The 21,862-nt window shown below is 38.1% G+C and overlaps 4 protein-coding genes across 8 annotated transcripts; 2 read left to right on the top strand and 2 right to left on the bottom strand.

Annotated features, from left to right (window-relative positions):
* Positions 1-26: 26 nt before the first annotated feature.
* On the top strand, positions 27-10,879 carry gnb1b (guanine nucleotide binding protein (G protein), beta polypeptide 1b). Of its 2 annotated transcripts, none has more exons than XM_026348245.1 (11): positions 27-289; positions 4,312-4,420; positions 4,566-4,604; positions 4,699-4,805; positions 5,634-5,697; positions 6,595-6,757; positions 6,990-7,056; positions 7,167-7,368; positions 7,883-8,099; positions 8,224-8,339; positions 9,133-10,879. In XM_026348245.1, exons 2-10 carry the CDS (start codon positions 4,364-4,366, stop codon positions 8,328-8,330), a joined length of 1,023 nt encoding a protein of 340 aa, XP_026204030.1. In that variant the 5' UTR covers positions 27-289; positions 4,312-4,363; the 3' UTR covers positions 8,331-8,339; positions 9,133-10,879. The 2 variants fall into 2 exon arrangements, with proteins under 2 accessions (XP_026204030.1, XP_026204029.1); XM_026348244.1 differs by lacking the exon at positions 27-289 and adding an exon at positions 323-587.
* Positions 10,880-12,109: 1,230 nt separating this feature from the next.
* Positions 12,110-17,072, top strand: tardbp (TAR DNA binding protein). 3 transcript variants are annotated; one of them, XM_026349355.1, is made up of 6 exons: positions 12,110-12,888; positions 13,645-13,808; positions 13,900-14,040; positions 14,158-14,328; positions 14,428-15,490; positions 16,153-17,072. In XM_026349355.1, exons 1-5 carry the CDS (start codon positions 12,648-12,650, stop codon positions 14,917-14,919), a joined length of 1,209 nt encoding a protein of 402 aa, XP_026205140.1. In that variant the 5' UTR covers positions 12,110-12,647; the 3' UTR covers positions 14,920-15,490; positions 16,153-17,072. The 3 variants fall into 3 exon arrangements, with proteins under 3 accessions (XP_026205140.1, XP_026205138.1, XP_026205139.1); XM_026349353.1 differs by having other exon boundaries at positions 13,900-14,049; XM_026349354.1 differs by lacking the exon at positions 16,153-17,072 and having other exon boundaries at positions 13,900-14,049; positions 14,428-16,094.
* Positions 16,899-20,149, bottom strand: cenps (centromere protein S). 2 transcript variants are annotated; one of them, XM_026349359.1, is made up of 5 exons: positions 20,019-20,149; positions 18,931-19,054; positions 17,421-17,454; positions 17,229-17,295; positions 16,899-17,040 (listed from the first exon to the last, which is right to left on the bottom strand). In XM_026349359.1, exons 1-5 carry the CDS (start codon positions 20,025-20,027, stop codon positions 16,936-16,938), a joined length of 339 nt encoding a protein of 112 aa, XP_026205144.1. In that variant the 5' UTR covers positions 20,028-20,149; the 3' UTR covers positions 16,899-16,935. The 2 variants fall into 2 exon arrangements, with proteins under 2 accessions (XP_026205144.1, XP_026205143.1); XM_026349358.1 differs by lacking the exon at positions 20,019-20,149 and adding an exon at positions 19,851-19,988.
* On the bottom strand, positions 19,209-21,779 carry rbp7b (retinol binding protein 7b, cellular). The gene is made up of 4 exons (XM_026349357.1): positions 21,668-21,779; positions 21,286-21,464; positions 20,981-21,082; positions 19,209-20,843 (listed from the first exon to the last, which is right to left on the bottom strand). The coding sequence occupies exons 1-4, from the start codon at positions 21,738-21,740 to the stop codon at positions 20,790-20,792; spliced, it is 408 nt and encodes a 135-aa protein (XP_026205142.1). The 5' UTR covers positions 21,741-21,779; the 3' UTR covers positions 19,209-20,789.
* Positions 21,780-21,862: the final 83 nt, after the last annotated feature.

Genomic DNA, 21,862 nt, shown 5'->3' with positions numbered 1-21,862 from the left:
AAGGGAAAGAAAAACAAATAATCACCATAAGTAAAAGACGCCACTAGTGATCTGGTGTGTTGTACACTAATGAAATAGACATTTTGAAGGGCCGATCGTGCAGCTGGAGAGGAAAACCGATCGAAGCTTCTCTTCCCAGCTCTGCTGCTGCAGCGTGGGGTTTCCCACCGCTCACTGCAGGGTCACCGCGCCCATCTCGTCGTTCGATGGCCGGGAGACAGTGTTACTACAGCAAGGGCAGATGTTAACCTTGGCAAACGGGAGACAGTAGGCTGTCTTGTTGAATGAGGTATAGTGACTTTAAAGATAAGCCTTTTTTTTTTTTTTTTTTTGTCTGCCTGGGCTGTGTCTCCAGGACTGGTGGGTGTGATTTCCCCCTCCCCTCTCCGGTTGGTTGACTGAGGTAGACGAGCTCCCTAGCTGTAGCCTGCGTTCGGGAAGGGCTGCTACTCGGAAAACTAACGCTAGCTGGCTAAGCTAGTTAGGAAGCTAGCGTTGTGCTGTTCGTTGATGCGTGGATCGGAGGTATACGACGTCTTGTTTTCCAGTCAATGCCAATAAGCAAAAGCAAACCCAAATTGAACCAGGTAAGGTGAAATAAAGCGTCGATCTTGGTGCTATCGCAACTTTGACTCTAACTGTTAATACCATTAGCTGCTTAATCGTGGCTGAATTGGACTGCCCGGGGGTGGGGTAGTGATAGCTAGCTTCCTAGCCACTTAGTTAGCTGCTGTTAGCTAACGTTCAGCTGGCTATTTTATTATAATCAAATACAAGTGGTTATGGTACTAGAGTGTCTGCAGCGGTGGACCGTGGCGTTAAGTATTTGCGGCGGATAAGCAAATTGTTATAAAAGTCGTCTCCACTTTACTTGCTTATGCATCCTGTCAACGGAGACAGGTTATCTACTGTTAATGTTAGCAAGAGTGTCTGGCTGGCGTTGAAGTAACGTGAATGCTGGCCAGTGAGACTTGGTGTCGGCGATGGGCCAGCGGAGGTGCTTCTTGGCCTAAAACACAGCACTTGAAGTACTGGGTGGTTGACAACCAAGAGGTATTGAATGCAACTCATATGAAAGGGTTATCTCCTTAAGATTCAACGTGACGCTATTGTGCAGCTTTCTACTCGAAATGTTCCATTTAAAATGTTGGTTTGGGCTGGAACAATAAACATCCCGTAAACAAATTAACAGTTACACATAACATTAGTTATTGGCAAAACACACAGCAGCCAGAACGATTCTTAATTTAAAAATTGCACACTGTATATAAACAGTTTCATGTTGTTAATGTGAGTTATTGTAGCCGTGTTAACACCCTGTCTTTTTTTTTTTTTTTTTTTTACAAGCCGAACTAATAAGTTAGCATAACGCTGTCTCCCTGCAACGAAACAGCAGCACCGGTGCAACGCCTTTAGCTGATAGCAGCAACGTTAGCTAGTTATTTGTCAATAGTTAGCTAAGTAATTTGCGGTTATGCTGCATGGATGATAGATTATCGTCTACTTTATGAGAAATCACTGTCGTTACATTTGTTGCTCAACGTTACTGAAGTCAAACAGGCCATCGCCGCCCGACCTTGCAGTTTTTACAGGCTCAGCTCTCAGTACTAGGAAACAAATTAAATATACAGATACGCCGTAATCAAATCAACTGGGCACTGTCGGCTTTAATGAGCTTGTTGGTATGTAAGTAAGTGGATTTCTGTAGGCCAAGCAGCTAGCGAGCTTCAAGATTTACCCAGTGCTGGCTTAAAAGCTAAATGCATAGCACTCCATGTAATTGCGGAAGAGTAGCGGAGTCCACTTCAAAGTGGCTGTGGTTATTTTGCATTAGATGATACCAGCTATGGTGTTTATTTAGCATAAAATACAGTTAGGCTCTCGTTAGTTCTATTATGTTTACCAGGCGTTGTCAAATCTTAAGTGAGGCTGTTACTAAAGAAGAGATCGAGTACATTGCTTTCCTGAATACTGGATCTGCTCTGCCTTCAGGCCTACACTGTCAAGCCTGCTAGCAAGCTAACTAGCGGACAACAGTCTTCAAGATGGCGTTTAGCTGCATCTTCTGAATTTCCATCAGTGCAGTTCATAATATTGTTACTGTGTTCAACTTTCAGTAAATGTCTAAATTTGATTAGAGTGAGTCATGAACAAATAGTCTTATCTGTAATATTTAAAGAACTGGCCTGGCATAAACCTAAAGGAGTTTTCTCCTGAAATATACCCAGAGCTTCTGTAGACCAACCTTCTAACCAAATTAGAGGAGATCAAACTGGCTAAAATAGCTGTTTGACAGTCATTCAAATACAATGCAAACTATCCTACTGTTGAAGGCAAATCACAGTACTGCACACAGTCACTAAGTCAACTATCAGTACATTGCATACAGTGTTGGGAAAACCTGTGCACATATGTTTGATATGTTTATGCTAATAATTACTGCTTGCATATCTTCTATCTGCCTATAATTGCACAGAATTTGGTCAAACAGGAACTTTAGAAGAAATAGACAGTGAGTAATACAAGCTGTGTGAAAATCCAGGCACTTTAAGCATGTTGTGTATGAATTAAATAAGATTAAACTCATCCTTTTTATGATTGGGGAAAACATATTTCTAATGACTTGACTGGCTTTGCCAGCTGTTTATGTTAGTGACCATGGATAGGATTAGAGACTCATTGACTGAGGATTTTAGCTTTTAGGATTATGGAGTTGCTCAGTGATATTGCTGGTTATGGCTTTTCTGTGATCCAGCTTTAGACCTGTCAAACATTGCATTATCATCTTTTAACACTACAGATAAGCTGATTGGCCTTTGAGAGCATATGTTCCTAAGTACTGCAGAGGTTAAGATATATATTTTTTTAAATTTAACTGGAAATGCAGGTGACACTTTTTCAAAAGAACAGGCATAGACTACCCTTAAGGGACCTGAGAACAGCTAGTGAGCTACAACTCCAGGCTGTTTGCCACTGCTCATTGTTTATCATGCAGTCAGCTGACCATGATCAGGCGCTTGGAAAGGAGAAGTGATGAGAGAGAGGAACTCGTTATCTGTAAGCATCCAAGAAATATTTCTAAATGTGTAATATTTAAAACTCAGACCTATAAACTAACTCCAGACTGTTATACATTTCGATGTAACATTGCAGTTATGGTGTAGAAATTGTCTAAAAACTGTTATGAATGGTAATGAATTGCATATTGGTATCATTTGATCATTCAGTTGTGACAGAAACCTCAAATAATTTAATTTGAAATGCCAGGATTCGAATAATTCAAAATAAAAAATGCAAAAAGCTAAGAATGGACTTCAGTGCTCAGACATTTAGGTAGTCAACCCTGTTTAGTTTCATTTGTATAGCACTTTTCATACACCATTCAGATTGCACAGTATTATTTTGCTAATAAATCACTATTGAAACATACATTTTGCAGTTTGAAATTGTTTGAGTCCACCTTTCTAAAGTAACTGCAATCTGGTACACCAGTCATTCAATAATGATTAAAATTTATGATTTTCAAGTCACAATATACAGTATATATACAGTATTGTATACATTTGAAAAAAGTTGATAAATATCTACAATAGTTTTCAAGTTAAAAAGTTGTGTGGTTACTTGATACTGCACAGTAATTACATTCCATGACATGTTTATTATAAGATTAATGAGAGTAAGTGGATAACGTGTTAAAAAGGTCACCCCATTAGAGGACCTTGTCATGTCATTATCAAGTATTTCTTATTTTGTCTGTAATGTCTTGAAAATACATGTGGTTGGGAATAGGGATGGGATCTGATATAGATCTAGATATGTTTCTTTTATTTGTGGGATGCTAGCTAGATCATGACTTGAATTTTTGAAATGTTTTTTATTAGATGCCTCAAGGCTCTATATTAATATAAGTGGCGTATTGATCACTTGGCCAAAAGAGTATCCCAAGGATCGAGGTTTAACAGGATAATAACTGCTTTTTGGATCATTGGAAAGTCGGGCCTTAACAAGATTTGCCTGGCGAAATGTGTGTTGAGATTATGTTAGTGACATTGAAGTGGGAAAGTAAGGCTGAACTACGATCTGGGTGTTACATAAATTGAAGGTTAACAGTTTACTCAGTTGAAAAGTCAGTGACAATCATACCGAAAATGTTTTTGTTTGTTTGTTTTTCTTTTGCCATTAAAATACTTTGTTGTATCTAACTTGCGAGGGTTCAGACCCATTTTTCTTGGCTTGGAAATATGACAGTGAATTTACAATTGGTAAGGTTTGTGTCAAATGAATAAAGTGCTTCTCCTTATTGTTTTTTAGATCAAAAAGTGCCCCTGTAGCTGGAGAAAGGTAATTGAAAAAGCAGAATAAAATGAGTGAACAGGACCAGTTACGCCAAGAGGCAGAGCAGCTCAAAAATCAGATCAGAGTGAGTAACAAACCCTTTTCCATTTTCAGTAACATCATTAAGTTAAAAATCAGTAATTACCAACGCCATTTATAAGTGATGTTTATACAACTAAGATAGATGTAAGACCTGCCCTAAAGATTTCACTTCTTTTTTTTTTTCCCAGGATGCTAGGAAAGCATGTGCAGATGCCACGCTATCACAGGTAACATTTAATGTTGCAGTCTTTTTCAAGTTCAAAAGTATTTAGTCTAAAATGAACCACAGTGCTGTATGTTCCTTTTTCTTTTCTTTTTCAGATTACAGCCAATATAGACCCTGTTGGCCGAATCCAGATGCGTACAAGACGAACGCTGCGGGGCCATTTGGCTAAAATTTATGCCATGCATTGGGGAACAGATTCCAGGTAAACTGCACCATGAGAGTTGTTGCACTGATACTGTAAATACGATATTTAGTGGTCGACCAAATGCTCGGGCTGATCTTTGATATTTCAGTCTGCATCGGCTAGTGTCTCTGCTTATGCTGGCAAATTAATTGGGGGACAAATGTATGCAGACACATGTGCATATTTGACTGAAAATTACAGTATAAGAATGTGAAAAATTATTTTTGCAAACGACTCACAAGGATGAATTTTAATATTTCTTGAAGAGAGCAGTGATTGAGATTAGGATGTCTGAAAGCACAACTTACGGTGTTCATGCTGCAAGTGTCTCCTCTCTGTGATAAAGGGTGGAGCTCAGCTCCTCCACACTGAGTAGATCATGAAGGAGAACATGGTAAGGTGAGACTTGACTAGTTTACGACTGTAAACCATTAGACCTGATGTCAGATATAAAGTCAGTGAAAATAGCTAATATAAAAACAAGCTGTTAAACAAGCAAACTCTTACAATGACAAAATGTGCTTATTAAATGCTCATGTACATGTCTCATTTGTAATTAATAAATTGTTGTATTTTATCAGACAAAAAAAGGAGAACATAAAAACAAACGTATCGGCATTATATATCAGCCACTGGCCTCCCTGTTCTGTAACAGCGTCAGCCTTTGAAAAACCTGTATCGGTCGACCACTAATCATATTATTACATTATGTTTTTCAACACTTTGGCCGGCATCTTAATCCTGCAGTCTTGTTCCTCAGTTTTGGCTTTTGATTGTAGATAAAAATAGATATGTGATAATTCAGTTGTTGTCACCATGTTTATATTGGTTTTCTCATTTTCATAGGCTCCTAGTCAGTGCCTCTCAAGATGGCAAACTCATTATTTGGGACAGCTATACCACAAATAAGGTAAGTCATATTTTTATGGCAGGGATTAATGAATAGTTGTATCTGTAAATGCTCTCTCTGTCATTTTATACTGTGCAAAGTAACAAAAGCACTAATTTAGACTTCCATGTTAAGGCATGCCGGTGTTGCCAGCTACTTGCAAATAAAGTAATAGCAGCTGCATTTTAAATCTTGAGGCTAGTGAGTCGCTACAAATGTATAATTTGTGCTTTTTTACATCAACATTTATATTGACCTTTATACAACAAGCAATAAAATGAAGGATTTTAAAGATCCCTAGATCTACTGAGAAGATTAGCGCCCAATTTGAGATCCAACTGATAAATGGAAAACCTAAATGTACATAGGGGGAGGCAAATGGAAACGATGCTAGTTTTGGCCTTTGTAAAGGTAACCTCCACATTATATTCAGTGTCAGTGTCAGTAAATAGCAGCGTATTGATTGATGGATACTATCATGTTTGCATCAAATTGGAAATAATGGTGCATAATTAAAGTGGATGCTGCCTAATCTGTACATTCTGGGCTGTGTCTTTCTTCACTTCACTCTCTTGTTACTTGGGTCAGTGATGCTTCACTTAGTGGACTGGTCTTGATGTGTTTTAGCAGTTGATATCAAAATAATAAGTTTAGCATTAGAATTGGTCATTGAAATGTTTATATCAGACCTCTAGGTAGTAGACAGTGGTTGTGGTTGCCAGTATTGTTTATTAATTATCAGTTTAGAGTGTCTGTAAGAAGTAGAGAGAGAGGACTTTTTACATGTTTCTAAAATAACTTTACATTTTCAGTTAAAACAATTTGAAAAATGACTATATACAATAATGTTTTTTAAGTTAATTAATTTGTGTGTGTGTGTGTGTGTGTGTGTGTGCGTGCTGTCGCCTTTTGTCATAGGTCCATGCCATTCCACTTCGATCTTCCTGGGTCATGACTTGCGCATATGCACCTTCAGGAAATTATGTGGCCTGTGGTGGCTTAGACAACATCTGCTCCATTTACAACCTGAAAACACGCGAGGGGAATGTACGTGTGAGCCGTGAGCTTGCTGGACATACAGGTACATGATCTGTGACATGTTTATTTACATTTACATAGTCACATAATTTCTTAATCACTGCGATCACAATTTTTAGTAAATTACATTATTGTTTATGGCTATTACAATACTGTTTTCTGTAACTAATTCTGATAATATAACTGCATAACGGTGCAAAAACAGTGATTGTTCTAAGTAAATATTTGTACTGTAATTCCATATTAGTGAACTCTCATGATTCTTTGATTATCAGGATACTTGTCCTGCTGTCGCTTTCTTGATGACAACCAGATTGTTACAAGCTCTGGAGATACCACTTGGTAAGTAAAGTGACACCTACATTTAGTTGCATTAATGGGTTATTAATTTAAAAAAAAAAACGGAGTTGTTGGAGAAATGGCTATTTTTATCATGTGTTGTTATTTTATAGTGCACTTTGGGACATTGAGACTGGCCAGCAGACAACCACATTTGCTGGACACACAGGTGATGTCATGAGCCTGTCATTGGCCCCTGACTCAAGGTTATTCGTTTCTGGTGCTTGTGATGCCTCTGCTAAACTCTGGGATGTTCGAGAGGGCATGTGCAGACAGACATTTACTGGTCACGAGTCTGACATCAATGCCATCTGTGTAAGTTCTCTACATAATTCAAAAAATAAAAAAAAACTTAAACTTAAAGATAAACTTTAAAAAATTAAATCTACAAGATGTAACTTTTATGGCTCATTTTAGCTAAGACATCAAATATTGATGCAGTGTCAAAAAACCCCATGGCATCTCATAGATGTGCGCAAGTTATGTTTCACATCAGAGTGTGACACACATGGTTTAATGTTCTTTGATTGGTTAGAAGGAGGAGCCTTGCTTTAAAACCTTATGAAATTATCTCTACCTGGCTGCCACATTGGCATCTAGTCTGTTCTGGGAGTCTGTATCACAGGACTCTTTGATAGCACCTTTCTAAATTAAGATGATGTCAAAATAAAGTTACATACTGTAGCTTTAAGCAATTTTAAATCAAATCCTTCAAGAAGGGAAGCTTTATTGCTGGACAGTTAGACAATAAGACTGCATTAGTTTTAGCACCAAATAAACTGTGTATTCCTCTATTCTACATTAATGATTTCTCTTTTGTAATTTTTAGTACTTCCCTAATGGCAATGCCTTTGCCACGGGCTCCGATGATGCCACCTGCAGGCTGTTTGATCTGCGTGCTGATCAGGAATTAATGATCTATTCTCATGACAATATCATATGTGGCATCACCTCTGTTGCATTCTCAAAGAGTGGCCGTCTTCTTCTGGCGGGATATGATGACTTCAACTGTAATGTGTGGGACACACTAAAAGCTGATCGAGCTGGTTAGTAGTTGCATGATCTCAAATAAAAGCCGTATTTAGTTTCCATTAGAACAATAAGACATAAAAGATGTAAAATGGGGTGTTTTTCCTTGTACACTAAGTAATAATTGCCATATCCTTCTAGGTGTGTTGGCTGGACATGACAACCGTGTTAGCTGCCTGGGAGTTACTGATGATGGCATGGCAGTTGCAACGGGATCCTGGGACAGTTTTCTGAAGATCTGGAATTGAAGCATGAAGGTTCTCTTTTTTCCTACATTTGTACCTAAAGATAATAAGAAGCCTCACGTTTGCTCAGCTAGAGTATAATATGATGTGTTTATTATGCTACTTTTGTCCTCTTGCAGCTTAAAGAGCTGAATCCTCCATAAAATCTTCTTTTGCTGGTCTGCATATTTAAAACAACTGATGGCTTGAATGGATCTTGACTTTTTCTTTTGCTTGATCATCAAACAGGCAACTGCTTCTAACATGTATTTATTTCTTATTTTCATACAAGACAGGCAGGCACCTATTGATTAACAAACATCTGGTGGATGTGCTTTAACTGTACAGTAATACAGTTCTCAGTACATCTCAAATAGACCATTTCAGCCATTTAGTCATTTCAAACTGAACTTAGCAGTACTTTTAAGTAATTGCGGTTATAGAAAGCCACTTTAATAGTGACTTCAGGTTTTATCATTAACATTTTTAATTGCATTAAATTCTCATAAAATATATTGTAGATTTTGTAGGTTTCCCAAATGACCATAAAACTAAAAAAATATTACAGTTGGAGATGTATATATAATGAACAGAAGCAGCTTTTTGCATGCTTATAAGTAGATTGTTAGCCGTTCGATCATTAAACTTTAGGTCTTAATATTAAACTTTTTAAACACCTGTTTCATACAACAGGTAATTAGTTATGTTCTCATGTGTTTTAAAAGGATAATTGATGGGATCAACATACATATACAGAGAAATGGTTAAATTGGCGGAGATCTGGTCAGATGAGTTCAATTCTAAATTGTATTTCTTTGTTTCCCAGATGTTCTTTTAACTCCAAAGTTGACTGGAAGACCATTACAACTTCAGAATGTTCACAGCATCTTCTTCAACACTGTTTAAACTGACTTGGACACCACAAAAACGAAGGGAAACTAATGCCTTTCCTACACACAGAAGAGCACAATTGTTTATCACCTTAAGAAAGGATCTCCTGTGGTATCAAATCAGAAACTTGTGCATTCCTTCTTGGACCATTTTATGTTACCTTGAAAGAGAAAACAACACTATCATCCCATGCAAATGTGTGCGTCTTGAAAGCAAATGTTGGAGTGTAATTGTACAAATTATTTAACTTTTTCTTTTTTTTTTTCTTTTTTTTTTTTTTTTTTTTTTTTTTAAGAATTCTATTCTGATGGTTTGTTATTCTTGATGGCTTTTTGTCATATTTCTTTAGTTGTTTTAGATATGTTTGAATTACAGCTTGTATTTCTAATCCAGTAAAATCATATAAGACAGACGAGAGAAAACATGCAGAAGTTAAAAGCTTGGATCATATTACACGAGCAGCTTTCAAAATGTCCATGATGTATTTATATAGTCGCTGTTTTTGTTTCATCACAGCCTTTTGCACATGAAGAAGCTTTGCCTCTCAACTAATACTATGTTAACTAACCAAGCACATGCTATAAGTTATGAATGCTCATTCCAGTACAAAAGGGGTTATGAGTAACTTATCCAGTTAACCCCCTTAATATTTGTACATGCCTTTACTTTGGGTGGGAAACAGTGGGGTAGCAAGGTAGGTGCTGAGATAATCGGGGCATGGCTGGATTTTATTATATGGGGGGAGGGGTTGTGTTTAGTATCCACTTTGAGTGAAACACCTCACCTGACTAAATAGACACTTCCTTTGCTTGGGACTGCAGTTGCAACTCTGTGAATGAAATGTACAAATCAATGTCTGAAAATAATGGTCTGATGTTTTAAGTTAAGACATTTAATTTTGTCTGCCATGAGTTAATTTAGATGTGCATGCTGTAGACTTGCTTTCAATGGTGCAAAAGAAAAAAATCCTAGATTTTTTTTTTTCTTTTTCTGAAAAGGGGAGTTAACCTATTGATCGAACTTCATAGAAGCCTTCGTGTTTTTCTTTTTTTGTTTTTTTTGGGGGGCTCAAACTCTTACATCATGTACTAATACTGGTAATGCTATGCACCAGAGTGAGCAAGAATGGAGAAAACTTAATATTGACTTCATACTTAGTGTAATTTATGCTTACCAGTTCTATTGATGCCAATTTTTGTAATTATAACAATCATTGTAAGAATTCTATCTTTGACACGTCCCTTACTCTCCTTTAAATCTTCACACTCAATGGAACAAAGACGTCCTCACATACTGTCCATACTAAAACTTTTGTACATTTTTTTCTTGGTCTTAAATTGAAAATCGGAGCATCTGATTGACATTTCACTGTATACAGAAGCACTTTTTTAAAGTTGTGACATATTTTCACCTTTTTTCTTTTTTTTTTTTTCCTGCAATGATGTACAATAAATGTGATGTATTTGTGTGTGGCCACAAGTGAAAATGCAATTCAACAGAGATGGATTCCCTTTTCTCTTTCCATGAATATTATAGAGCTCTGCACCCTTATGTACCTTTTCACTTTTTGTATTTCATTTCAGTCTGTTGGTGTTCCACAGTGAGCTGGATGCAAGATAGATACTGTACTAAATTGTACTGTTATTGATTGAAAAATGTAATAAAAAGCTGTTTGAGATGTCTTTGTTGATGTGGAGTTCAATTCAAAACCTTAAGTAGATCTTTTTTGTGAAGATGTGTTCTAGCCCATGTTCCATCATTCAGATTTAACGTTGCTCTTATTGGCAACAAGTTGTACAGGAATTACTTCAGGGAGGGTGGGGATCAAAGTCAGGCCGGCAACATAAAACCAAAATGAAAAGGAAATGTTATAGTAGTTATTGCAATGTTTGTCTGTTACAGCAGTTTTTCTTTTATCTATGTAAAACTGATTGTGTCAGTGGTCCAGCTAATTAATCTAGCTGAGCGGCAACAGACTGACTACTAGCTCTTAACTTAGCCTTCCCTTGACTTTTTATAAATATACAATATATTGTTGATAACTTGCAAATCAAAAAATATCCCAGCTAACAAGTACTATTGCCTGTGAAATCAAAGTCTTCACCCTAATCATCTGTGCCTCTGGGCCTATACTGTCTAAAACACACAACATCAACAAACAATGACTTGCAGTATTTACACCAATCTGTAGTTTGTTATAAACCGTATTGGTTTTAGACACAGTACAGCTAAATTAAATGTGTTTATTTTGCAATCTTAGAACAAATGTCTGTCAGACACAGACAGTGCATGAAGATGTGGCTCTTCTGCCTCAAGTGGGGTCATTTCTAGTTTACACTAACTGAAAAGATGCTGATTCATTACTGCTGCGTTTTTTTATTTTGCTGATAACTGGTAATTTATCTCCAAGTATATAACGTTAGCTAGTTACATACACAGCCTACACACGTACAAGTACTTATGCTGCTATTGCGACTAAAACACCGTCGCAGCAGTTATCGATCTCTAATAGTATAAGAAAGTCCTTAGGTTAATATCTTATCATTCAGAGGTTTCACATCAGGGGCTGCAGCCCTTAATTTTAGATGTTAGTTTCACAGTTTGTGCTGTAGCTAATGTGTTAGCCTGGACCACCCGCCATCTTCCAACCAACATAGCAACGGAAGTGGCTGTCCTGGATCTACTAACCGGTCTACCTTACAGGGGGGAGCAAAAAAGAAAACAGGTTGTCAACACTAGACTTTATTTAACTTTATGCCGTTTTAAACAAAATGCGATCAGATACGTTACTGCCAATATTGGTTTTGCAGCTCTTTGATGACGAATGATTCAGTTACTGTCCATATTTAAAGCACACTCAAGACAAGACAACACCTCCGTGAAGTAAGCCGGTCCGCCCTGATGACGTAGCGCGGTCTTCGTCGAGATGATGCCATCTTGGTAGGCCGTACATGGTGCTCTCGTTTTTCGCCTCGTGTAAAAACAAAAAACACATTACTCGCTGTGTTTCTTTTCTTATATTTGCAACAACACGGGCGCTTTGTTTACGTTGTTTAACTTCTTCACCCTTTGCTAGACATTTTCAGGAAATATTTTTGAGAATTAGTTGTCGGAGAGCCGTACGCAGTTTTCAGTAAGAGTCACATTTGAACCGTCGTCGTCCGGTGTTGACGACACAGATCCCCGAACAAAGGAACAGTAAGGCCGGTGTATGCTTGTTAGCGCAGTCCAGGGGCTTTTCCAGTTTAAATTAAATTGCATTTTCGGTTTTGTTGTCGTGTTTTTGACTTGACACGTCGTTGACTCTAAACAACTGACCAGTAAGCCTGATTCATTCAGACGTGTTAGCAACGTCGGCTAAGGTTAGCCGCAATTGTGGACAGCTAGCGAGCTAACTGCTAACTTTAGCGTTGTTTTGATTGGAACCAGAAGTTTTCTTTGTAGAGGAAAATGGCTGAAGTGTACATTCGAGTAGCGGAGGAGGAAAACGAGGAACCCATGGAGATCCCCTCGGAGGATGACGGCACTGTTCTGCTTTCAACCGTGGCAGCTCAGTTTCCAGGGGCGTGCGGCCTGCGGTTCAGGAGCCCTGTGTCTCAGTGCATGCGGGGAGTGCGTCTTGTGGAGGGGGTCCTACACGCGCCAGAAAACGGATGGGGCAATGTCGTGTATGTGGTGAACTATCCAAAAGGTAAATAAAACTACTCCACAAACACTTAGTCAGCAACTGAACACTTCATCTGAACAGGTGGTCAGTATCCTTGTTATTTATAATTCATGATTGTGAAACAGATGAGAATAAAGTGACGCGCGGTGAGCCCACGCCCACTAAAGTGCGATTTCACAAAAGCAGCATTTTGTATATACAGCATCGCAGATTTAATAAGCGAGCTTAGTACTACAGTCCTGCAATAAATCAGTTTATCTGCAGCTTTAAAAAAAACCAAACTACAACTTTATATAAACCTTGTAAATGTCTGTCTTCAAAAAAGATGTGTGAGAGGGGTATCCAGTCAACTTTAGGATTATTTCAGAAGCTGCAGCTGTCGGTGAATTGCATTTAGAGATTAATGGCACACAATTAAACAGCACCCCCAATTAATTTCTAAAATCATATGGTCATGAATTTTAACTGACACAGCTCCATTATAGTAGAGAATACAACACGTTTATTTCTCAAAGTTAGTTTATTGAAGGGGCGTTGTATTAGTCTGTACTGGGAGAGGATAGGAGTGCCTAATAATCATCTATGAGATGAATAGGTGTTGACTGCACAGTGATCAGTATTATGTGAGGAGATTCCAATTTGCTTTTTGTAAAACTCATGCATACATGTACAGATACTGGAACAACATTGGACATAAAGTATTTTGCCTACTAAACTTGAATAATATATCTCGTACAGCAGTCAGATTAACACTCAATTTCTGTACTGATTATATTGTAGACAACAAAAGAAAAATGGATGAAATCGATGCCTCCTCTGCTGTGAAAATGAAGAGGGGGGATATGAAGACATCTGACCTGATTGTTCTGGGTCTGCCTTGGAAAACAACTGAACAGGACCTGAAAGACTACTTTAGCACATTTGGAGAAGTCATCATGGTTCAGGTATAATATAAATAACATTAACAAAATACTCATTTGATTTTGGTTATATCCCCAAATAATCTTTGTTGCTGCATGTTTGCTTATCTTTCAGGTAAAGCGAGATGCCAAGACTGGTAACTCTAAAGGGTTTGGCTTTGTGAGGTTTACAGAGTATGAGGCTCAAGAAAAGGTGATCTCCCAGCGCCATATGATTGACGGGAGATGGTGTGACTGCAAGCTCCCTAACTCGAAGGTGAATATGGTAATGTCCGTGCATATACCAACACATTATATAAATAAGAATGTGAAAACAAAACGTCCACACTGCTCAACCTGTACTTCTTTATTATTTTTTTCTTTTTGTTTACAGCAAGGTCCAGATGAGCCACTGAGGAGTCGCAAAGTGTTTGTGGGTCGCTGTACAGAAGACATGACCACAGATGACCTGCGACAGTTCTTTATGCAGTATGGAGAAGTCACAGATGTCTTCATTCCTAAGCCGTTCCGTGCTTTTGCCTTTGTCACATTTGCAGATGATCAGGTATGGTGTTGAATGTATATTGAAACCTCTATAAGCCTTCTTGGTTTAGTGGTATTCATGCCCAGCTAACTTGTTTGTCCCTTTTTCCCCCCCTCACAGGTTGCCCAGTCTCTCTGTGGAGAGGATCTAATTATCAAAGGCGTCAGCGTTCACATCTCAAATGCTGAACCCAAACATGGCAATAGGCAGTTTGATCGTACGGCACGGTTTGGGAATGGTTTTGGAGCTCAAGCATTTGGTAGCAGCCGTAGTGGATTAGGGAGCAGCACTAACAGTAGTCTGGCTAATTTTGGTTCCTTCAGTCTGAACCCTGCTATGATGGCTGCCGCTCAGGCTGCTCTACAGAGTAGTTGGGGGATGATGGGTATGTTGGCTAGCCAGCAGCAGACATCCACATCAGGCAGCACCTCAAGTGGAACAAGTTCTAGTAGAGACCAGAGTCAGTCTTTCAGTACAGGCAACAGCAACTACGGCACCAGTTCAGCCAGTCTTGGCTGGGGAACAGGGTCAAACTCTACAACCAGTGGTAGTGGGTTTAGCTCAGGGTTTGGGTCCAGTATGGAATCAAAGTCATCTGGGTGGGGTATGTAAGTTAAGTGTTTGTCTGGTAAGTATTGTGAGAAAGATGAGTCTTTTCAAAATTTATTTCTGGTGTCAGTGCGTATCTGAAAACTAAACACTTTTGTGGAAAATGTTTTGTACATTTGGAAAAATGCTAAAGATTTAATTTAGAAAGTGCTGAAGTGAATTGTTTACCAGGATGTCCAACTAAAGTGCTATTTTTGATGTCTCATTTGTTTGTATCCATTTCAACTGGATTCTCTAATGCATGTATTGTGAAATGTATTATAACCATTTTGAAAATGCATGAATGTTTGTGGTTCACCATTATCCGGCTTTGTCATCAACTGAAAAGGCAATCTTGCATTGGGAAGAATCTGGTTGAAACCTAAATGTTTTAAGTGCAACTTTATTTGCAGTCAAGTTCTGTGGAAAAGCCTTCATTGAAATCTCTTCTGCAGTTCACCTCTCTTCCATTTTCCTGTGAGGAATCCCCTCTTTGGCAGCATTCTTGGGGTGATATCGGTATCATTCTCCCTCTTCCCACCTGTAAATGCTATGCCATCAAAGAACGGCTTCACTCCGCATGTTCTAAGAGACGGTGGGTGTTTTCACTTTTATCCACTTTTAAATGGAAAGAACTGCGCAACTGACATTTTAAGAACTGATGAGTGCGATTGAGGATGGCTTGTGGCGAAGAGTGAAGCGTTGAGTGAGAGAACAGAGAGACGCGTGAAACGGACTGGTTGTGCAGTGAAAGGGCCCAATTTGACTGCTTTTTGAGTGTGTGAGTGGAAGCTGCAGATGCTACGAGCGCCTCCCCTAACACGGACATTCTTTAATTAGTACTTCAAGATTTTTTTTTTTTTTATCTTTGCAAGTTTTTCCTTACTCTTAAGTATGTTGATCAAGTGCAGAAATATCAAAATGTAGTGGAATGTTGTGATGAATATCTGTATTGCTTATATTACCTGATTTGAATGCTGTATGGTGTGTGCTTTCATGTTATTGAACTGATCTGTAAGTGTGTACTTGATGTGGATGACACCTGCTGAAGACTCTGGGGGACGCGAGTGATAGTGTGAGAACGTGGAGTGGTGTGTCCATGGTTCCCAGTAGTTCTTGTTGTTTGTGAGGTGTTTAAAAAAACATGTCAAATGAAGGGAGTTCTCTAATAAAGTTCATTTGAATAGATGCTTAGTTGATATTACTTGAGTCAATTTGTCAAATAAAAAAAAAATCTAATTCGATTCACATATCTAGGGACCTTGGGCTCTGCTGGTCGAGGTCTCCGTTTGAACCCTGACTGAAGTCTGTTCTGATGGACGACGACGGAAGTTCCAACACTTTCAGTGTGTGGCCTTCTCAGACATGACATGGGGTAGTACCTGTCTTTTTGCTGCTTTTAATGGCTTGTCAGACTGAATTATCCCTTTGATTATTCACAGCTACAGTTAAGGTTAGGGGGTGTTGTCTTTATTTTAAACTGAAACACAAGCTCAGCAATGTGGTATCACAGCTCTAATTTGGCTAAAGTAGCATGACGACCAATGGCATATTGCTGAGCTTTGGAATTGGTGATGGATATTTTTTTGATATCCTTATACATTATGGGTTATTTACCTGACAGGCTTAAGGTTATGTTGTACAAGACATGATCTAGATCATTTTTTCCACTTTGGAGGAACAGATGGAATAGCAGTTCAAACCAGTCAGTCATCCTTAGTTTGTGTAGTGTCTTTACCGATGCTTTACAATATTTATCAGTTCATACATATACTTTAATATTGAATGCCAAATGCGCTACAGTTTGACACTGCACTAGAAGGTACCAGGACAGACGTTTTCTGCCTAAATTCTAGTGTAAAAAAAGACCACTGTAATAAAGTACATCAAAATATCGTGCTGTACATTTCTTTAATAATCCATAATATCAAAAGGAAAAAATTCACTGGAACTTTTGATGACACTTAACTGTCATGTATTATTCACCCTGTATGTTGTTGAATGTTGGGGCTCAAGTACAGGCCTGCCCATGTCTTGTCCTTACTCTCTGCTCTCCTCTTCAGTCTCTCTGCTCTTCTTCTTCCCAGTACTCTTCTTTTTCAAATCCTGGTTCAGTTCTTCACTTTTATTTTGTATGTAGATGGACTGAAATTAATAAAGGCAAATTAAACACAAAATTTGCTGTCTGCTGTAGAATATACACCCCTACACAGGAGCATTAGATTAGGTTGAAATTATGATGTCCTGGAGTAGCCAGTAGCCATTCTGACTTTAGTGGCTCTCAGCAGTTAACAGAGACAGCATAGAAGACTTGGGTATTGTATAATGCTTACCAATGCAGTACTGCGACGGGCTGCAAGTTTTACATCTTCTGTAGATACTGTGTTTCTTTTAGCGTGCCTTAAAAAAAATAAAAAATGAAGATGTGTCATTAGGCTGGTACTAAATCTTACCAGATATTAAAGTATATATTGCTAAAGACAGTAGAGTGAACTCCCCTGTTAATTATAATAAGAGATTCTCACCTTGCAAAAGCCTCCAGATCCTTAGCAAATATATCTGGAAAAAAAGTTAAAGCCAAGAGTTGAATGAAGTATATATATATATATATTTATATATTTGCTTTTTTATGTCATTATCTATAGACAATCATTTCTTTGAAAAATAAATAAATAAATGGTTTAGAACATGTTTTTGTTTGTAACACTGACTCCACATTACACAGGTGGACAGAGGAGGACCAAGAGGTGGAGAGGAGTAGGTTATGGGCAGTGACAGTGTAATGAATGCTGGATATAGCAGGGTTGGATCAGACTGAGAAAGACATTATTTAATAAAAGGGAAGACAAAAGATGTGAGGGGGTTGTAGTTGAATGCCAAAGTCAAAACTGTGTAGAACAGCTGTATACCTATTGTTTATCTAGATAAATTAGTGGCAGCTATCCTATGCATGTGGTATATAAACATGCTTTTTAATATTGGAAAGACTTCAGTTTTGTCAATTTTGGAATCACTCTACTAAAGTCATGAAATACACTGAACACTGCAGGATTTTCTAATTTCTTTATGTGATGAACTGAACTAGTAAATTCAGTACTTTAAATGCTCACTTATTATTACTTATTTTGAACTCAAACGCTCATTTGTGCAAAACGTTTTTTTGCTGTTCTAAGGACATAGAACAAAGGGCGTTGGTCTGGCTCCAACCAGAGCTGACACGTCCGGTGTCTTAAACCCCTACAGCACAAAGATGCCCGAAAATTCTTTTCAGTGGATGCATTAGTTAGAGATTTGGCAGAATGAGTTAATGGTGAAACATTTTGGTTGCATAAGGGCATTCTACATGTGAAACTGCTGTAGTCTCATATTCAGTTGTAGAGCACTGTGTGAAAGTTAAATTTAGAAATACAGCATTGTGAAAAAATATTCAGCTGCCTCCTGATTTCTTCTATTTTCTACTAAATTAACTGAACATCCCCATAGTTACTTCATACAAAAACTAGAAAAACTAAACTGATCATTTTGGGAAGGGTTACAAAGCTATTTCTAAGACTCTAGGACTCCACAGACCCACAGTGACACACTATAACTGATGGAAACTTGAATTCTGCTCTTTACCAGAGAGTAACAAAAGAAAAGGTCAGGTCATCGCTCTGTGAGCAGAAGCTGAAGTGCAGCTAGGTTAATTTAGCAAGACAATCATTCCAACTGTAAAGTAAAGTAATTTGACCTCTGAATGTCTCCAAATGAATGAAAGTTTTGGAGTGGCCCAAAATCTGGATCTGAACTAGCTGTGAGGTGCAGAGGACAACTACCTTTCGACACAGCTGTTTGAAGTATTGGAGTGTCAGAAAAGTTACAAATTATAAGTTCTGCAAGATCCAATATGTAGAAAGATGTTATTAGCTGTCACACAGTATCATCAAGGATCTGAACATACAAACCATGAACAACTATGTTCAGAAACAACAAGGATTCCTACAGCAGATGCAGAGGCATGACCTGACTGAAGCTAGTATCATTGTTGACACTCACCACATTGTCTGAACGTTGTCTCGGCTATTGCTGCTATGACCTGTCGACTGAACTCTCGTCGGTGGTCATCTCCCAGCTTCTGACACAGTTGGCCGACGGTGTAGTGTACTGCTGCCTTTAACCTCTGAGATTCAAAACATTAAATCAGAGGAAAAGAAATGAAGATGGCACCATGCAGAGTTTCTACAGTGGTCACAGAATTACATTTAAGACTTTTAATACACTATTTGATAAAAAAACAAAAACAGTTCGAGTTATTTGCATCACATTTTTCAGTACTTCTCAGCTGAACAGAGAGAAATGAGCCTCTGTCCGTACAGTTATGTTGCTGTTATGAAGGTCACAGACAAATAAACAGGAAAACGAACAACTAGTGTTAGTTTTGTGCTTCATTCAGTCTCAGGGTCCTGTATATGAGCCATTGTATGGAGGACCTTTTACTTTACTCATGTCTGAGCCCACATGCTCAATAGATCAGTTTAATATAAATAAATGTATTATTATTAATATATGATGTTAAATTTATTAATTAAATTTCTACTTTTTATAAGTCGACGGTGTTTCCTAGCAACCGTCTCACAACAGTCAATCGTACCAGCATAGCTAACTAACGTTAGCGTTATAGATTAGAAAATGAAATAAGTAAATGTTAACATTATACCTTTGCTAATTAAGGCTTACAAGGTATGTTTAAAGGAACTTATCTCAGCTATCCTGAAGACCAACAGATAGATTTTATATAATGTGGTGTAGCCAACATTAAACCACAAACAGCCGACATGTATGTCAGCTAGTTAACGTTAGCGTGAGCCACACTTCGCTAACGCTAAATAGCTAACTAGCGTTAATTTATCATAGTTCACGCTCATAAATATATTCACGTTAGCTAAAAGTGATGAACTGTTAGTGAACCTACCCACCTGCTGGGTTTCGTGTTCATCGACTGACATTTTCTTGTGGAGAAACTTGACCAAGTACCCCAACAAAACGGAGTTAGCTTAAACCACGGAGCTAGCTAACGTTAACAACGAAGTCGGTCAAATCCTCACAAAATCAACATATGACATAAAAAAACAAAACGTTGTTACCAAAAACATACTTCAGGTTGTGTCCGCGACCGCTGTCGAAAAAGAAAACTCGCGGCAAAAACTGTAGCAGCGGACCAACGAGTGCGCCGTGCAGAGCGTTTTCTGCGTACTTTTCTGTAGCGCCATCTTGTGCTCCGGAAGTGATACTACAGCTCCAGCCGACCCTACAATAAACACGCTGCCTGCAGCGAGTGGTGGAAATAATAAATAAATAACCAGTTAACTCCCCTCAGATCTGCTCTTTAGGTAGTTCAGCAGGATAAAACTGGGATGGGACAGAGGTTGATTATTTCCACTAACACTAGTAACCTCACCACATCATGACCAGACTCAAACAACAGCAACAATTTATTTTAGCAAAACTGTCAAAAATCAGATGGAGCGACTGCTAAAGTCTAACTTTGTTGTTTTCAGTGATCGTAAACCCAATATCTTTATGTTTTTGACAAATATATCATGAGTAGGCTACAGGATTAGCTCCACCATGACCTACTATAACAAAACAAATTATAATCCAATATATACCAGTATATCACAATATATCGCATGACGAGTCATTTTTTGCAGAATGAATGCTTTATTACCTGTCAGTACTTCTACAATACACAATTTTTACTTCTTGAGTATTTTTACACAGTTTTTCTAAAGTAAATGACAGGAAACCTTTCTCCATCACTGACATAATGTTGCAATATCTAAACTACATTATCTGGCTTTGCCCATTTCATTTAAATGGTTTCAACTGACATGAACTATTATTAGTACAACAAATCACAGAGTTCTTTTATAAATTTGATTGCAGACTTGGTCTCCACAGGTAAGTTCCTGAAAAAAGGAAAACAAAGGCTACATTAATTCCTATTTTTGTGTTGTGTTCTTGACAATGTCTGAGCACAAATGCTACGATCACAAACACTGAATGGACAGTAAAGGACCCCCAAGAATAAAAACTGCAGTTATACCAGATGAAGCTGGCCATCTTGAATCCAGTGAGTCCACCCTCTATTCTTCTTCTCGCCTTTCTGAACACACACAAGCTTATCGTTGTCCCAGTTGACCACAGTCTAATGGAAAATAAGAAAATAAAATATAGTAAATGACCTTTAAATGTGGTTTGTCATAACCATACAGCCACAGAAAAACAGTTGGGAGTATGAATTAGTATAAAAAAGGCTGTAACCAATTCATTTTTTGTGATTATTTTATATCACAGAAACCATTGCATCGAACTTTGTGACTAAAGCACAGTTTTTGAGAAAGTTTATACCTGGCACAACCGGTTGTCCAATCCTTTCGTCACCTCTTTGAACTCTTCTCCGATTTTGAATGACACGTCGTAATTTTTAAAAGTAGTGAACGTCTTGATTGTAAAACGGTCGCCGTCTTGTTCAATCACTTTCTGAGGTTTCAGCATTGAGCCAATCTTGCGTGTTGCAAAGTCAATGCCTGCATATAAATAAAAAAAAACTGTATATTAAAACAAAGTTGCTCGTGTAAATTCATGTTAACTTTACTTTGCTTAAAATAAAATCACTTTTACTAATTGTTGACTTGACAAAAAAGATATTCGTACTTCTAAAGCTCACAATGCTCACTTCTAAATAACAGGAATTCAATTGCAGCATTCCTCAAGAAGCACTGACACTTACCAAGAGCAACCATGTATCCCTCAAAGTTGACATTGCTGATAATGTCCCATGTCCCACTGTAATCTACAGGCATCTTGGATGTTTGACTTTCTGGACGACTCTCTGGACGAGCATCAGGAGTCACCAGAATTTAAGCTCTTCAGCAGGATGATTCATTGTGTGTTAATATGGGGCATGGGTAATGTGCTGCTGGCT

The sequence above is a fragment of the Anabas testudineus genome, chromosome 5, assembly GCF_900324465.2.
Source record: "Anabas testudineus chromosome 5, fAnaTes1.2, whole genome shotgun sequence".
Classification (NCBI taxonomy): Eukaryota; Metazoa; Chordata; class Actinopteri; order Anabantiformes; family Anabantidae; genus Anabas; species Anabas testudineus.
Note: the sequence above shows the minus strand (reverse complement) of the source record. Positions and strands in the feature narration are given on the sequence as shown.

Coding starts and splice junctions, on each gene's coding strand:
- gnb1b (XM_026348245.1), top strand. CDS start 4,364: ATGAGTGAACAGGACCAGTTACGCCAAGAGGCAGAGCAGCTCAAAAAT. Junction 4,806..5,633: donor CATTGGGGAACAGATTCCAG/GTAAACTGCACC, acceptor TCATTTTCATAG/GCTCCTAGTCAGTGCCTCTC. Junction 7,057..7,166: donor AGCTCTGGAGATACCACTTG/GTAAGTAAAGTG, acceptor GTTATTTTATAG/TGCACTTTGGGACATTGAGA.
- tardbp (XM_026349353.1), top strand. CDS start 12,648: ATGGCTGAAGTGTACATTCGAGTAGCGGAGGAGGAAAACGAGGAACCC. Junction 12,889..13,644: donor TGTGGTGAACTATCCAAAAG/GTAAATAAAACT, acceptor ATTATATTGTAG/ACAACAAAAGAAAAATGGAT. Junction 14,050..14,157: donor CTAACTCGAAGGTGAATATG/GTAATGTCCGTG, acceptor TTTTGTTTACAG/CAAGGTCCAGATGAGCCACT.
- cenps (XM_026349358.1), bottom strand. CDS start 19,880: ATGTCAGTCGATGAACACGAAACCCAGCAG. Junction 19,055..19,850: donor ATGAACACGAAACCCAGCAG/GTGGGTAGGTTC, acceptor TTTGAATCTCAG/AGGTTAAAGGCAGCAGTACA. Junction 17,296..17,420: donor GATCTGGAGGCTTTTGCAAG/GTGAGAATCTCT, acceptor ATTTTTTTTAAG/GCACGCTAAAAGAAACACAG.
- rbp7b (XM_026349357.1), bottom strand. CDS start 21,740: ATGCCTGTAGATTACAGTGGGACATGGGACATTATCAGCAATGTCAAC. Junction 21,083..21,285: donor TGGACAACCGGTTGTGCCAG/GTATAAACTTTC, acceptor ATTTTCCATTAG/ACTGTGGTCAACTGGGACAA. Junction 20,844..20,980: donor AAGATGGCCAGCTTCATCTG/GTATAACTGCAG, acceptor TCCTTTTTTCAG/GAACTTACCTGTGGAGACCA.